This window comes from Chrysochloris asiatica, unplaced genomic scaffold, assembly GCF_000296735.1.
Source record: "Chrysochloris asiatica unplaced genomic scaffold, ChrAsi1.0 scaffold00127, whole genome shotgun sequence".
Lineage (NCBI taxonomy): Eukaryota > Metazoa > Chordata > Mammalia > Afrosoricida > Chrysochloridae > Chrysochloris > Chrysochloris asiatica.
In genome coordinates this window covers 3,213,669-3,227,874 of record NW_006408645.1, presented here as the reverse complement: position 1 = coordinate 3,227,874, position 14,206 = coordinate 3,213,669, and the positions used below count along the sequence as shown (strand labels likewise).

General features: G+C 53.5%; 3 protein-coding genes across 6 annotated transcripts in view; 2 read left to right on the top strand and 1 right to left on the bottom strand.

The window, feature by feature from the left end:
• The window catches only part of DLEC1 (deleted in lung and esophageal cancer 1), a 106,308-nt gene extending 103,098 nt beyond the window's left edge, over positions 1 to 3,210 (top strand). Inside the window, exons 34-37 of the mRNA XM_006869184.1 lie at positions 1,500 to 1,661; positions 2,497 to 2,650; positions 2,880 to 3,003; positions 3,084 to 3,210. Coding sequence (XP_006869246.1) covers positions 1,500 to 1,661; positions 2,497 to 2,650; positions 2,880 to 3,003; positions 3,084 to 3,210 — 567 coding nt within the window. The remainder of the gene's footprint in view (positions 1 to 1,499; positions 1,662 to 2,496; positions 2,651 to 2,879; positions 3,004 to 3,083) is intronic.
• Positions 3,211 to 3,527: 317 nt separating this feature from the next.
• Positions 3,528 to 11,895, bottom strand: ACAA1 (acetyl-CoA acyltransferase 1). Of its 2 annotated transcripts, XM_006869148.1 has the most exons (12): positions 11,716 to 11,895; positions 11,481 to 11,574; positions 10,439 to 10,496; positions 8,371 to 8,450; positions 8,068 to 8,110; positions 6,479 to 6,577; positions 5,553 to 5,633; positions 4,812 to 5,002; positions 4,470 to 4,649; positions 4,245 to 4,300; positions 4,002 to 4,147; positions 3,528 to 3,657 (listed from the first exon to the last, which is right to left on the bottom strand). In XM_006869148.1, exons 1-12 carry the CDS (start codon positions 11,890 to 11,892, stop codon positions 3,582 to 3,584), a joined length of 1,281 nt encoding a protein of 426 aa, XP_006869210.1. In that variant the 5' UTR covers positions 11,893 to 11,895; the 3' UTR covers positions 3,528 to 3,581. The 2 variants fall into 2 exon arrangements, with proteins under 2 accessions (XP_006869210.1, XP_006869211.1); XM_006869149.1 differs by lacking the exons at positions 4,470 to 4,649; positions 6,479 to 6,577 and having other exon boundaries at positions 3,582 to 3,657; positions 11,716 to 11,892.
• Positions 11,896 to 13,374: 1,479 nt separating this feature from the next.
• MYD88 (myeloid differentiation primary response 88) overlaps positions 13,375 to 14,206 on the top strand; it is a 3,850-nt gene continuing 3,018 nt past the window's right edge. For all 3 annotated transcript variants that reach the window (XM_006869152.1, XM_006869151.1, XM_006869150.1), the window contains exon 1: positions 13,375 to 13,702. In XM_006869152.1, the coding sequence (XP_006869214.1) occupies positions 13,375 to 13,702 (328 nt within the window). The remainder of the gene's footprint in view (positions 13,703 to 14,206) is intronic.

Below are 14,206 nucleotides of genomic sequence, written 5' to 3'. Positions count from 1 at the left end.
TTCTGTCCACAGTGAGACAGTGAAGGCTCAGGGCTTCTGGCTGCAGTCTGTTCTGTCCACAGTGAGACAGTGAAGGCTCAAGGCTCCGTCCGCAGTCTGTTCTTGTAACCAGTGAGCCAGTGAAAGGCTCAGGGCTTCAGTGAGCAGTCTTTTCTTGTATCCGGGTGTATGTATAGATTGATACAGCAACAGCAGCAAACGCAACAATTGTGAGGGCGCCAGAGGGGCCAGTATTTCGTTCTGTTGTGCACAGGGCCGCTCTGAGTCACAAATGACTCTTTGGCACCTAAAACCATACGTATGGGCTACTTGCTAAGGGCAGTGGAACCGCAAAGATGCTGAGACATAAACCCTTGCCAACCTCACCATGAAAGAGGCGAGAATACACAGAGATCTGCAGAAGGAAGAACACATTTAGCATCAGCTCCCTTTTTTCACAAAGGGTAAACTGAGGGAAGCACCAAAGCACAGCCAGAGGCTCGGTTCCCCCAGAGATCCCCCCAAGAGCCCAAGGTTAGGCATCAGGGATTTATAACTCCTGGGTGAACTCTATAGGAGCCCAAAGACTCCCAGAGAAAGAAAGGCCGTCATGCAATGCCCTGTGCTGACAACACCCAGGTTATCTGGCTCTCAACCTGTAGACACAGACAGAGTATCCAAACAGAATCCCCCATCTCCCTCCGTTGCCTGCCCTGCACCAAACCTACACTCCTTTCAGCAATGGCTGAGGGCCCAGAATATAATAAGTATTTCCCTTGATTCTGATGAGCTAGTTCCAAGGACCTGTCAGGGAGCCATGAGTCCCAGCTCATCTTCTCTGTCTTAACGATGGTCTCCGTCCCTAACTGCTGTGTTCACATCCACTCTGCTCACAGCAGCAGAAGGGCCTTTGTAAATGACTGACAACACCCCTCTGAAAGCCATCAGAAAACTCCTCACTGTCCTCAGGATAACAAGAGTCCTAAAGTTCACCAACCAGCCTGGTTCTGCTAGGTGATAAGACTTGTTTGCTTACCTGTTTGTTATTAAGTGCCATTGAGTCAGTTCCAACTCGTAATGACCCTGTAACTCTTTACGGGAGCAGAAAGCCTCATCTTTGTAGTTTCGACCTGCTGACCTTAAGGTTCATAGCCCCATTTGTAAACACTACGCTACTTGTTTATTCCCCTCTCTATTAAGCCTTTGGAGTCCTGGTGTTGCGCTGCAGGTTCACGTGCTAGACTGCAAGGTCAGCTGCTTCTCAGAAACCATATGCTGACTGGGCCGCCCTTAACAACATTTAGCCTTGTTCGGGTTAGAGGAGGGGCCGGGCAGTGTTGGTGAAGTGACTGTACCAGGCAGGGCTGCATGTAGTAGGTTGGAGGTACACTGTCTAGCTATGTGTTCAGCAGGCCTGGGGCCAGTCTGGACCCTATGGGCAGAGCTGGAACTTGCTGAGCCCGCAGAGGCAGTAGAGGGAAAGGGATGGAGCCCTTTCAGACTTGTCCATCTTTGCTCAGGTGAACGTGTCCTTCTTGCTATCCTTGGAGCTGCTCTCCTATCAGAAGCTCCCAGATGACCAGTTGCTGCCTGGAATGAAGATTCAGCAGAGTGCAAGGGGAGAGAGGGAGATGGTGTTCACTCAGAACCTGCTCCTGGAGTATACCAACCAGACCACTCAGGCGAGTCCCAGGTCAGCCCCACAGGGTGCACAGGTAGGACCAAACTGGGACCTTGCTCTGGTGGAGTCAGGACAATCCACACGGGGCCTTCAGCAATATAAAGAGCAGTCTTCAGTACTCAGTGTGCCCTGGAAGAGGTACTTGCCCATGGAGAGGAGGGCCATCCCATCCTCAGGTCTCACAGAAGCAGGTAAAGCCAAGCTGAGGAACTTGCCGAGTGTGTCAGAACTGGGAGCAGCAGCGGCCAGCTGTGAGGGGACGACTCATGGGCTGATGGAGTATTTCAAACAAGCTGAGCAATACAGGCCTGGTCCAGGTCACAGTGCTGTGCTGGAGTGGGGGGGAGGGATCAGAGGAAGTCCATGGGAAATGCAGGTGAGGAATGTGAAGGAATGACCATGGCCTTGGGGGTGAATTTGAGATATGAGAAGGAAGAGCTCAAGTCTGGAGCTGAGACGAAGGGGGACAGCAGTGTCTAAGGGCACTGGAGGGAAACTGCCAGGTCTAGAGTCAGTTAGGACACAGATAGGGCCTGAAACCCAGGAGAAACATCAGCTACTCCAGAAGCAGAAGGAAACATAGGACTGAGGGTCCCCTGGGAGGGGGGATAAGGGGTGAAATCCGGCTGCCTCTCCAGGAGCAGAAACGGAAGTGCTTGCCTGGGGTGAGGGAGACTGCGTCTCTCGGTGCAGAATTCCACCAGCACCTCGGGCTTTGGATACCTGCCCATGGTGGGGCCACCTGGTGGTGCTCTCCTCAGCAGCTTCAGGGGTGGGTAGCAATCCTTGGTGCCAGGCTGCCTGGTCCAGCCGAGGTAAAACACCTGCTCCCACAGGAGGTGCCTCTGCGGGCAGTTGTGGCCGTGCCTGAGCTACAGCTCTCCACCAGCTGGTTGGACTTTGGGACCTGCTTTGTGAGCCAGACGCAGACCCGAGAGGTCTACTTGATGAACCTGAGCCGCTGCCGGAGCTACTGGGCTGTGCTGATGAGTAAGTGCCGTCGAGTGAGTTCGACCCATAGCAACACTGTATAGAGTTTCTGAGAAGCAATTGGTGAACCTGAACCACTGACTTTTAAGTTCAAACCGACTTCACAGTCCAGAGCATTAGCCCTCAGTGCCACAAGGACGTTAGGAAAGCCTGCTGAGATGACCTATTCTCCCGGTGGGACTGGGAGACAGAGCTTGTCTGGTGATGTCTTCCCCTCCCTTCCCTGCAGGCCAGCAGGATACCACTAAGGGCACTGTGGCCTTCAGGGTCTCCCCAAGAAGCGGGCTCCTGGAGGCACGACCAGTCAACGCGCCCCCACCTTCCATCACCCTCCAGGTTACCTTCACTGCCAGGTACAGCTCTCTGCCTCCTTGGCCCTGTGCACAGACAGGCCCGGAGCCTCCTAACCTCACACCCACCCCCCTCCCTACAGGAGCAGTGAGCTGTATGAGTCCACGCTGGTGGTGGAAGGTGTGCTTGGTGAGAAGGCCTGCACCTTGCAGCTCCGGGGTCAAGGCTCTTATGACGAGAAGTACATGACCCCCCAACTGTGGAAATAAACATGCTCCAGCCTAAGAAGCAGGTGTCTCTACAGGCTGAGCTGTTCTTGGGAGGAAGAGGCAACGGTGAGATCGTTACTCAGATTGAGCAGAAATGACTAACCTTGGAAAAGACCACAACCATCCAGAGAAGCTAACACACATTTACTATACCTTTTGTGCGACGTAGCCACGAGGCCACTTTCCCCAGGGATGACCCAGTGGTCTGGCTCAGAGGGGGGAAAGCGGGGTGTCATCAGTGTTCTATTTCCCAGATTAGTTGAAGTGCCTTAACTTGCTCACAGCCCCACCGCCCTTCACTTGTAGTGTTGGTCTTTTGTTGGTCTCTTGCTGCCAGAGCAGGACTATCTGGTTAGCAGCTGCCGGAGGCCTCAGTTCCCAGGGTACTCAAAGACGGCAGCAGCTCCCATTCCGGTGCCGATGCACATGGATACCACCCCATATGCCCTGTGAAAACAAAACCATATTGGCTGTGAGAACACAGAGGGCAAAACCTCAACCACCAAGCCATCCCCCCTGAGTTTACAGCCGCTCCAGAGAAAGCCAGACAGCAGAGTTGGGTGGACCTTGCCTTCAGGGGGACAGCACGGCATCTATGTGCATGGGGCATTATCCCTTCAAAGGGAGCCCCAGGGACCCAGTCTCTCCAGCCTCAGGTTAGTCATAACCAAGCCCTTCCTCCTTCCCTAGCTGCCCCAGCTTAGAGAACAGCAAGACCTCCATGAGGAGCCTCCTTCCCTAGCTGCCCCAGCTTAGAGAACAGCAAGACCTCCATGAGGAGCCAGCCTTACCTCTTCCCACGACGCTTCAGCTCGTTGAGCAGTGTGATGACCTGTCGTGCCCCAGTGCAGCCCAGTGGGTGTCCCAAAGCCACTGCACCCCCCAGCGGATTCACCTTTTCTGGGGGGAGTCTTAGCTTCTCCACACAGTAGACGGCCTGGGAGGAAGCAGAGCTTTAGCTGTGGTCCTCCTACTTCTGGCGCCATTGACCCTGGCTGCCCAGGGCCCAAGCAGTGAGAGAAACAAAGGCTCACCTGGCTTGCAAAGGCCTCATTGATCTCAAAGATGTCCACATCATGCACTGTCAGCCCTGCAAGTAAAGGGAGACAGCCTTAGCTGACCCCATGACCCTTAGCTGGCCTCTTTCACCAGACAGCCTTCAGGCAATGGGTAAGCAGTGCCCGGTGTGGGGTGCTGCTGGCCTGTCCCCCCTTTACAGTACCCCACAAGGCCTGAGAGACATTCAGGAGCCATCGTACCTGCTTTCTTCAAAGCTTCAGGGATGGCATAGGCAGGCCCAATGCCCATGATGTCCGGTGGGACCCCAACCACTGCATAGGACCTCAGGATCCCAAGGATAGGAAGGCCCAACTCCTCTGCCTTGGACCTTCTGGCCAGCAGGATGGCAGCTGCCCCATCGCTCACCTGGCTAGAATTTCCTAGGGACAAAAACCATAAGGGTGAGGAGGTCTCAGGACAGGCTGAGAAGGTCTGGCCCTCTCCTGCCCACCTTGCCATGGGGCCTGGTCTCCTCCACACTCCTGGAAGACCCCCCAGCATAGTCGTGGTCCCTTCATCATCCCCACCCAGCCCAGTCTCACCAGCTGTGGTAGAGCCACCCTTCTTGAAGGCAGGCTTCAGTTTGGCCAGGCCCTCCATGGTGGTGTTGGCACGGATGCCCTCATCTTGGGCCACGGTGATGCTCTTCTCGGTGCCCTTGTCATCGTGGACTATCGTTGTCACGGGTACAATCTCAGCCTGAAAGCAGCCCTTGCTCTGGGCTCTGGCTGCCCTGCCAGTACCCCAGTCAGTCAGTCTCAAGCTCCCAAGGGTGCTACCACTAGGTCTTCTATGCTTTCTTCCACATCAGCCCCTGCTCTCCAGAGTTTGAGCAGTCCCAACCACCAATGAGAAGAAGGGGTTTGGAAGCGATAGCTCCTCTGAGCTCTTTACTCGAGACACAAGGGGACCAAGCTTGCTTATGTCCCTATGCTAAAACTGAGACCAGACCCTCAAGAACACTAACAGTAATACAACCTTGCCAAGTTCAGCCTAAGACCACCTGGAGTTTCTCTGGCATTACCCCCAGCCTCAGGATGCTACCGAAGACCCAGGCATGGTTCCCAGGCTACAATGCAAGGAGCCCACATCCCAAACTCCAGCCAGGCAGAGAAGAGAATCCTGACCTTTCCTGCTAATTAAGGAAATCTGAGCCCCAGGTAGTGAGAAGATGCAGAGGACTTGAAGTGTAACCAACTTAAGAGTGATCCCAGCCCATTCCCACCGCCTTAAGCCTCACCACTCGCCTGCGCTTTTAAAGGCTCCGGCCACATAGTACTCACTTCCGTTGGGAAGCCAGTGCAAAGGTGTCCTGCTTCTCCCGGGAAACACCAAACCGCTCGGCCACATTCTCTGATGTAATCCTAAAACATAAACAGCAAATAAATAGTGCTGATCCTGGCCTGCTGACTTGGGAAAGTAGCAGGGACTGGACCTGGCCTGCAGACAGGGGATGGGAGGAGGGCCAGTCATGCCACCGGGACACCTGGATGAACACAGTAAAGAGGGGCTCCGAGGGTAAGAGGAGGGACACTCACTGACTACTCTCAGCTTCTCCTATGCCTCAAGGAAAACTAATGTGGGGAGATGGCATCCCCCAAGTCCCCACCAGAAAGGCTACACTACACCTAGGCTTCCTACTCCCCTTGCCTGCCTCGAACCCTATCCTCCTGGGAACCCAGAGTGTTGGGTCTTCCAGCCTGGGCTCCGGGCTCCACAGGCATCCCTCAAAACTATGGGCTACGGCTGTGGTGCCCCCTTTCTGACCCTCAAATCCCATCGTGCCTCTGGAATGGCCCAGAAATGTCTTAACAATGGATACAGTGCTAAGGAGCTGTACAAATGCAACCCATTTTTGACATCATCTGTATGGGGCCCAAGTTCCTTCTCAACGTTCTAGGCCTCCCACAGCTGTGGGGTACCGTGTCATTATTCCACCTGTTAGAGACCCCTGAGTGTAGAGGTGACAGGCTGGGCCATGTTTGGAAATCTAGAAGCACAAATAGGACCTGGTGCCTCAGGAGAGGGAAGCAAGGGCAACAGCCAGTTCTCATACCAAAGTCCCTGCAGAGCAGACCAGACTAACTGTCAGCCAGAGACGATCAGAGTCCCTCAGCCTCAGCTCCAGATGGGAGCTGAGAGAGCTCAGACACACGGAAGGAAGGGGTGGTGGTAGTGCCGTGTGAGTGAGTGAAGGGAGGACACTTACCCCATAGGAATCAGGCAGTCTCTGGCCTTCTCCTTTTCTACCAAGCGCGAAGTAATATTTCCAGGGTTCCCTCTGTCAGCCAAGGACATGGACTCCACACTAAGGAAGGGAGGAAGGGAGGGCTGGCATGGTTTCCCCTAGAGAGTTATGCATCTGCCAAGTGCTGGGAAATCACCAAGATGCCCTCAGACAATCTGCTGGGTCAGCAAGGAGTCACCAGCAGTGTACTTGGTCAGCAAGGCAGAGGCGGCGTGTCGGGCTACTGTCTTCTCACCCTCCGACCCCCTAGGACAGAGTACTGCACAGACCATACTCCAAAAAGCTCAGGCCTTATCCTCAAGGACCACAAGTTCAGAGTCAGGGAGACGCCAATATTTTTTAAGTAACCACCAAACTACAGAGCCTAAGCGCGGCCTGACCTGCAGAGACAAGAAGGTGCAAGGGGCTGCGAGGGAAGCAGGGTCTTCAGATTAGTGGGGTCAAAAGAGCTAAAAGGCAGTCAAGGCCACAAAGCCTCAAAGGACAGCAGAAATTATGACTGAAGGTGGGTGTTCCCTAGTCAGCACGATTGGAACTTCTCACATAACACATACCTGTAAGTCTTCGCTTTTGGTACTTAATCTTCTCATCAGCCTCCACAGGGCTGAGGTAGGTGTCCCTGCTTTATGTACAGGGATGCTGAGGCCCAGAGACGTTGAGAAGCTAAGCCATAGTCACCCAGCCAGTACTCAAATTTAGGAATTCTGGCCCCAGAACCCATCCCAACTAGGTAGCCCCAAGTTACTGTGACTGCACCATAGTCAAAGCCTATGACGGGGTGTCATCCCTGGCCCAGACCCTGAGCACCCTAGTGACACGATCCTCACTTGACTGGGGGCTCAGATTCCTTTAAACTCTCGAAGGCTCCAGTCCTTCTAAAGTTACCCCTCAATCTTTCTCTCTCTCATGATACTACAGGGAGCTGCCCCTGGCTTTAAGAAAGCAAACTCCAATTTCTCTCTCAAGCAGCATCACAAATCAACAAAGGTCACAAAGAAGGAAATCCAAATGCTGTATTTTCTCAATTGTTTGCCCACATTTTCCAATCTGACTCCCAAGAAAGCTCTTAAAAGACCAATTTTCCTTCCTTGCTGAGAACTATGAACAATTCTTGAGCAACCAAAGCCAACCACCATTCAAACTGCATTTAAAGAAACTCAGGCCCAGTCACCTGCCTAATGGGGTGAGGGAAAAATTCTAGCATCATAGCCTCTGAGAAGAAACACCAATAAACCCACTGCTGTGGGTCAGAATCAACTCAATGGCACTTAACAACATACAGTCGATTCGATTCTAACTTACAAAAACCCTGCAAGACAAGGGTAAAACTGCGCCTTAGGGCTGCCCCAGGTGAAGATCTTTACGGAAGCACACTACCACCTCAGTCTCCCTTGGAGTGGCTGGTGAGTTTGAACTGCCGACCTTTTAGTTACCAATCAAGCACTTAAACCATTGTGTCACCAGGGTTACAGAGAGAACTAGGAAGGTGCTAAAAATTAGTTTTGCTATCACAAGTTGGTTAATAAGCTCTGGCAGAAAGAAGTTCTTACCCACAGGCCATGCCAATGTCATAAGACCCATTTCTGATGCCACCTGTAACAAAAGCATTTCATAAACATCCTGCACCAGAGTCTACCCGTTTGAGAACAGTGGAGCCTCTTCCCCACCTGGTCTCTAGGCGGGGCTCAGTCTCAGAGGTGGAAGACCCAGAAGTGTCCAGAAAAGGCTGGGCGCAGCAACAAAGGGTGTTCCTTCTGCAGTGAGACCCCTCTCAGAAATCCTACAGCTCACCAGCACAGAGCAACTTGACTGTCCTGGCCCCAGCAGTTGGCACCCTCCCAGCCTCAACTTACCGGCTATGCTGGCCACTGCCTGCAGTCCAGAAGAACACTGTCTATTGACAGTAGACAAAGGTACAGTCTCTGGGATGTCACTGAAAACAGAAGGGGGTAGAGTCAGCTCCCTCTTTCCCCTGACAGCTTATCATACTCCTGGCCAATACAATTGCCCCCCCACCCCATCAGGAGCCGCGAAGACCAGGAGCACACACTCAGCAGCCCTGCCGCACTTCAGACTGCTCAGCTACTGGGCAGACCCCATCTCTGCATGCACTTGCACCCCAGGGCCCAGAAGCACCGCATCCTGGGATTCTGCCCAACAGCAAGACAAGCTATTGGGCCGTGGTGGTGATGACTGCATGCCACCAAGTCGGTACCGACTCATAGCGACCCTGGATAGGGTTTCCAAGGCTGGAAAACTTTCTCCCTTGGAGTGGCTAGTAAATTGGAATTGCTGATCCTGCGGTTAGCAGCCCAGCTCTCTACTCCGCCACCAGGGGTCCTTGTTTGGGCCCTGATGTTAAGTGCCATCGAATCCATTCTGACTCATAGTGATGACATAGATAGGGCTGACCTTGTTAGCAGCTCAGTGCTTATCCTGCAGCACCACACCAGAACTAGGGGTCCTTTTTTCTCTCCTTTTTGAGATTCAAAATTTAAAACTATACACTTCTGTTTTCCTACAAGTACAGAGAAGATGTCTTATTGCTGAGACAAGGGTAAAAGAAATGGCTGAAGCTAGTAGGCCAAAAACCATCCCCACTCCTGAGCTTTACTAGTAACCAAATGGCTAAAGGATTATGTACCAGTTCTCTCTGGAAAGCCTGTTCCCACCTGGATGGGCGCCGAGTGTTCTAACTCCCTGGTGGGTTCCCTCAGTCTCACACTGGTCCCAGCCCTGGGAGCTGTCTGCTGCAGCCCCTCCCCAATAGCCTGCCTTGATCAATAGCGCTCAGGGGAAATCCAGATGCTCAGGACCCTGCCTAAACCCTCAGGCTCAAGGAGTGAAAGCACCCAGATGGTTCGGTTAGGCACCCAGCGTTGGGCTCCCTCAATCTGGCTCTACAGAATCCCCCTCAGGTGGGCACTCTCTTGGGTCTGTGAAGCCTGTTCAACCTCTCCATGTACCCTAACTCCCTACTTATCACCTTTCACCCAATTCAAGTTTTCACTAAATCTCTCCTGTCTCAGGAATGCTAAGATACTTGTAGACTGCATCAACACAAAGAAAATAAATCAACTAGCTAAGCACATGGCTAGCTACTCAAGGGGGCTCAGAGAAGTCAGGCCTACACAATGAGAGAGACAGTGGTTAGGCAGGGTGTGCTAAGGGCAGAGAGGTAGTGGGGATACTCTGAGGGAGCAGAATGGTCAAAGTGGGGAGGGCAACAGGCATACAGGCTAGCTGAAAAAGATAACTCTCAGTTGAGAGCTGAGGCGAGAACGTTAGTGTGACACCAGAAACTGGGAGGCCTTGAACTCCAGGCTAAGCAGTTTTAATCTCTCAAGCCTCTGGAGGACTTTTTGGTTCATTTTTCCTGTTCCTTCACTAGCCAACATTCCTATTATTTCTTACTTACAAAGCTGGAAGTAGAGGGCTAAGTAGTTCATACATCTACACATGAAAATAACTTACTCCTCCACCCAGGCTATTACTACTAAAGGGTAAGGTCACCAGGACTCTTCCTGGACAATCCCTCCCCAGGTTCTGCCCTGTCCCCAAATTCATGCCAAAGCGATGTGCCCAGTGATCCCAGATTGCACAATTAGCAAAAAAGTTCAGTCATATTTCAGCAAACCTATTGGGTTACTTAACAAACAAAAGAGAACAGAGTCCACAGAGAAATAGCTAAACAACCTGACTGACTACAAATCAAGACACAGCTATTTCTAATGGCCCTGTGTGTCCTGGCTCAGCCCTTCCAAGTAGGGAAAAGGTTGTGTCCATGACCAAAGAGTGTGGAGATGTCTCACGGTTTGGTGTCCAACCAGATCCTTTCCCACCCACAAGCTGAGCTTCCTGGAGTCTGGGCCCACTCAAGAGTCAAACTGGGCAGCCCAGATTTAAAACAGAAAAGTTTACCTCAGAAACTGAGCAATTCGAGCCATGACTGCCCCGGCCCCTGGCTGAAGCACATTTCCTGTGAACAACAAACCTTTATTCAGTGCCAGGTAGTGTTCTGAGCACTAAGGTACTGCTGTAAATACCATGGTGGTGGTAGTTATATGCTGTGGAGTCAGTTCTGACTCACAGTGACCCTGCATAGGGTTTCCAAGACTGTAAATCTTTACGGGAGCACAAAGCCTCATCTTTCTCCTGCAGAATGGCATGTAATTTCTACCTGATGACCTTGAGGTTAGCAGCCTAACTCAGAACCACTAGGCTACCACAGTTCCTTGTAAATACCACAGAGGGGGCATTTCAGAACTTTCTTCAGGAGTAAGAGCCCTCAATAGGCTTACTTTAGGCTCTGGAATTTCAGGGTCTGGAGCAGGAGAACAAACTAGACAGCAGCTTGTCCCGGCCCTGAGGGTCCCCAGACCCCTCACCCACTCTCACTGCTTCTCAAATCAGTGCAGACTGGGCAAGTTGCCTACCTCCAAAGGTGACAATACAAGACTTAAGAAGAATGCAGTGCATGAAATGTAACAGAACAGGTCTTGTTAGGGAGAATGACATGATTCCCAACTTAGGGCTGGCACGTGTTTGATAAGGCTCCAGCCCTAACTCATGGTGCAATAGTGTAAGGCCTGAGGTGGGAAAGAGGGCTGGACTAAAGGTCTAAAGTCTCTGGGTCAGGGCCTAGCTCTGCTGCCAATTTCCTGAGCCTCAGTTTTGGGGTTAGACCAGGTTTTTGAGGCTCCCACGGGCAGTATGTAAGGATGTGTACATAACTGGTCTCATGCCTCTTAGAGTGTCCTCACAACTCTGCCAAGTGAATGCCACTTAAGATCCCGCCTTTACAGCATATTTAACAAACCTCAGTGCCTGGAGTGGTGGGGGAGTCTGGCTCTAAAGAGGCAATTAAGCTAAACTCCCTACAGTCCATCGACAATCCCCCTCATTGAAAACACTTGTGAGAAGGCAGGGCAAGCCTAGTCAAGGGTCAGAGTGGCAGGCTTACCCACGCAGATGTCCCCTAGCTCTGCTGGGCTTAGTTTGACGTCCTGGAGAACAGCGGTCATGACAGCTGAGAGCAGTTCATCCGGGGTGGTGTCCTGCAGGGAGAAAGCAGGGAAGCAGAGCAGTAATGCTCAGATGCGAAGCCACCTCTAGCGCAGCAGGTAACCGATCAATAGAACTGGGCACCACCCCGCCCCGGCCTCATCACACCCGGCACGAAAAGAGAGGGGCCGCACCTTGAAGCCGCCGCGGCCCCCTCGGCCGATGGCGGTGCGCCGCCCATGTACTACCACCACGTCCGCAGGCGAGGACCGCGAGGCGCCGCTTAAGCACGGTGCTGCCTGCAGCTCAGGTACCGAGTCCGAGTCAGGCCGACCTTTCAGGTGGCCCAGGACCACCTGCAGCCTCCGCATCGCTCCGCTCTGTCCAGTAGACAACGCACGCAACGTCGGAACCAACAGACTATGACTCGCGCAGGCGCAGAAATGCGCCTCAGCCCTACCCGCTTAAATACAGCCCACAGCCCCACGCCGCAGGCGCGACCTGTCCTCCCAGAATCCCGCCGTAGCCAACCAGAAGGCGACTCCACCTCCAACCCAGCCATCTGAAGCCGCGCCCACAGTCACAGCCTAAGTCTTTCCACTTAAAGCTCTCCCCGGAACAGTAACCTACCGCTGCCAATCAGGAGGCAGACTCTCCTGAAGCCCCGCCCACACACACGGGTCGGAAATCTTTCTACTTGAAGCCCCACCTACTGACGAACCGGTGGCAGTACCCCGGTGTATTAAAACAAGCCCCGCCCACTACGGGAAAAGCTTTCCCCGCAAGTTCCGCCCATTGCCTACCACTGCCAGTCACGGGACAGCCAAGAGGCCTCCCACGGCTTCTCGCTGGCGGTGGAAAGAGAAGCTGAGTCTAATTCTTCTACCCTTTTCCGTTTCCAGTCTGCTGTACCCGGGGTCCCAGCACCCTTGTTGGAGGACCGAACCAATTATAGAGGCTAGTTCAAGAACCGTGCTCCAAAGTGGTCGAGCTTGCGTGGGAAGTGCTTTGAAAAAACTTAGGTGTAACGCTTACACGGAATGATTAGTGCCAGCTTTCCCAGCCAGGTTAATCTTCACCAGGGCAGAGTGGGACCCTGTATCCCGAAGTGTCTGACTTTAAGGTGATGATCAATAAATATCTGCTAAGTGAATGAAAGAACCAGGGGTTCCCAGATCAGGAGTGTGCCTCCCCTAACGCGAAAGGACAAAACAAAACACCTCCTGACGCCCAATGGCACGGTCTTATGGCTAAGACCTGGGGAAGCAGTACAGAGTTCACATCAAAGTCAGGCTCTCAGTGACTCCCAAATTCACAAAGTAGGGTCATGACCCTCCCTCTTTCGAGGAGAACCTGAGAATGCCCTGTCTCAGACAGCACAGGGGTCTCACCTCCACTTCTGATTGCAGAATTGTTCCTCCCCACACTGTCACAGTCAGGAATGCAAACTGCCCAGAGACTTGGGAGGGCAAAGCCGGTGCCCCGCCCCAGCCATTCAGTATTAACCTGTCGGAGTATAGCCACATCAGATCCCAAAAGCAAGGCCACGTTCCTTACAACGCCCTAAGAAAGGTCGTTCTCCCTAGCCCCTCGAGGGCAGCGCCGTCGTAATTCCCAGATCCTTCCCAGATCCCCAGGGGAAGGCTCGCAGTTCCCACATCTACACCCCACACACGTTAGACTTCAACAACATGAGGTGATCCACAGAACTGAGTGGGGCTCCTGCTGACTGCTACAGGCGGCGCTTCTCGGAAAGCAAAACCGGGGGGGCGGGGCGGAGCGAAGCAGCCAGGAAGGAGGAAGCTCCGGACAGCGGGGCGACCCAGTAACGCTGAGGCTCAAGAGCGGCCGCTATGGCTGCTGGAGGGTCTGTCAAGGGGTCCTCCCCTCCCCCGCCCGCCGCTTCTTCGGTGCCCCTGGCTGCGCTCAATATGCGAGTGCGGCGCCGCCTGTCGCTGTTCCTGAACGTACAGTCACTAGTGGCGGCCGACTGGACCTCACTGGCGGAAGAGCTGGGCTTCGAGTACCTGGAGATACGGCAGCTGGAGACATACCCCAACCCCACCGGCCGCCTGTTGGACGACTGGCAGGGCCGCCCCGACGCCTCCGTGAGCCGTCTGCTCGAGCTGCTTGCCAAGCTTGGCCGCCAAGACGTCCTGGAAGACCTAGGGCCCAGCATCGGTGAGGACGACCCGTCTTGGCTCTGCGCCCTGGGGTGAAGGAGTTGCCCTTGATCGGCCTCAGCATCCAACCACATCTGGAGAGGCCCTCGTTTCCTGGCTGGGGGGCCTGTGAAGAGGAACTGTGTGGGGCTAGTTCCCTTTCTCAGTATCCGGGACCGTGGTGGCGACTACAGAAAGGAAGGCCAGGAGAGTCGGAGACAGGAAAGAAATAGCTTAGGCAAGGGTCTTTAAAGTCAGGAGTCAGAATCGAATCAGTAGTCTAGGAAGGGCCAAATAGAGCGAGTGAGGGTGGCTGATTTGTCTCGGAAAGCTGGGGTCCAAGGAAAATGCAGCCACTACCTCCTGTCACTCACTGTTTTAGATGATGATACCTGGCCCCCAGACAGGTACAGGCAGGCCTCACCTACCTGAATTCACTCAGTCTTCTGGGCCCATGCTAAACTCAGCTAGGATGCTGGAGTGAGCACACTGGTTTATTCTCAGGGCTCCTGGGGCGGGGGGG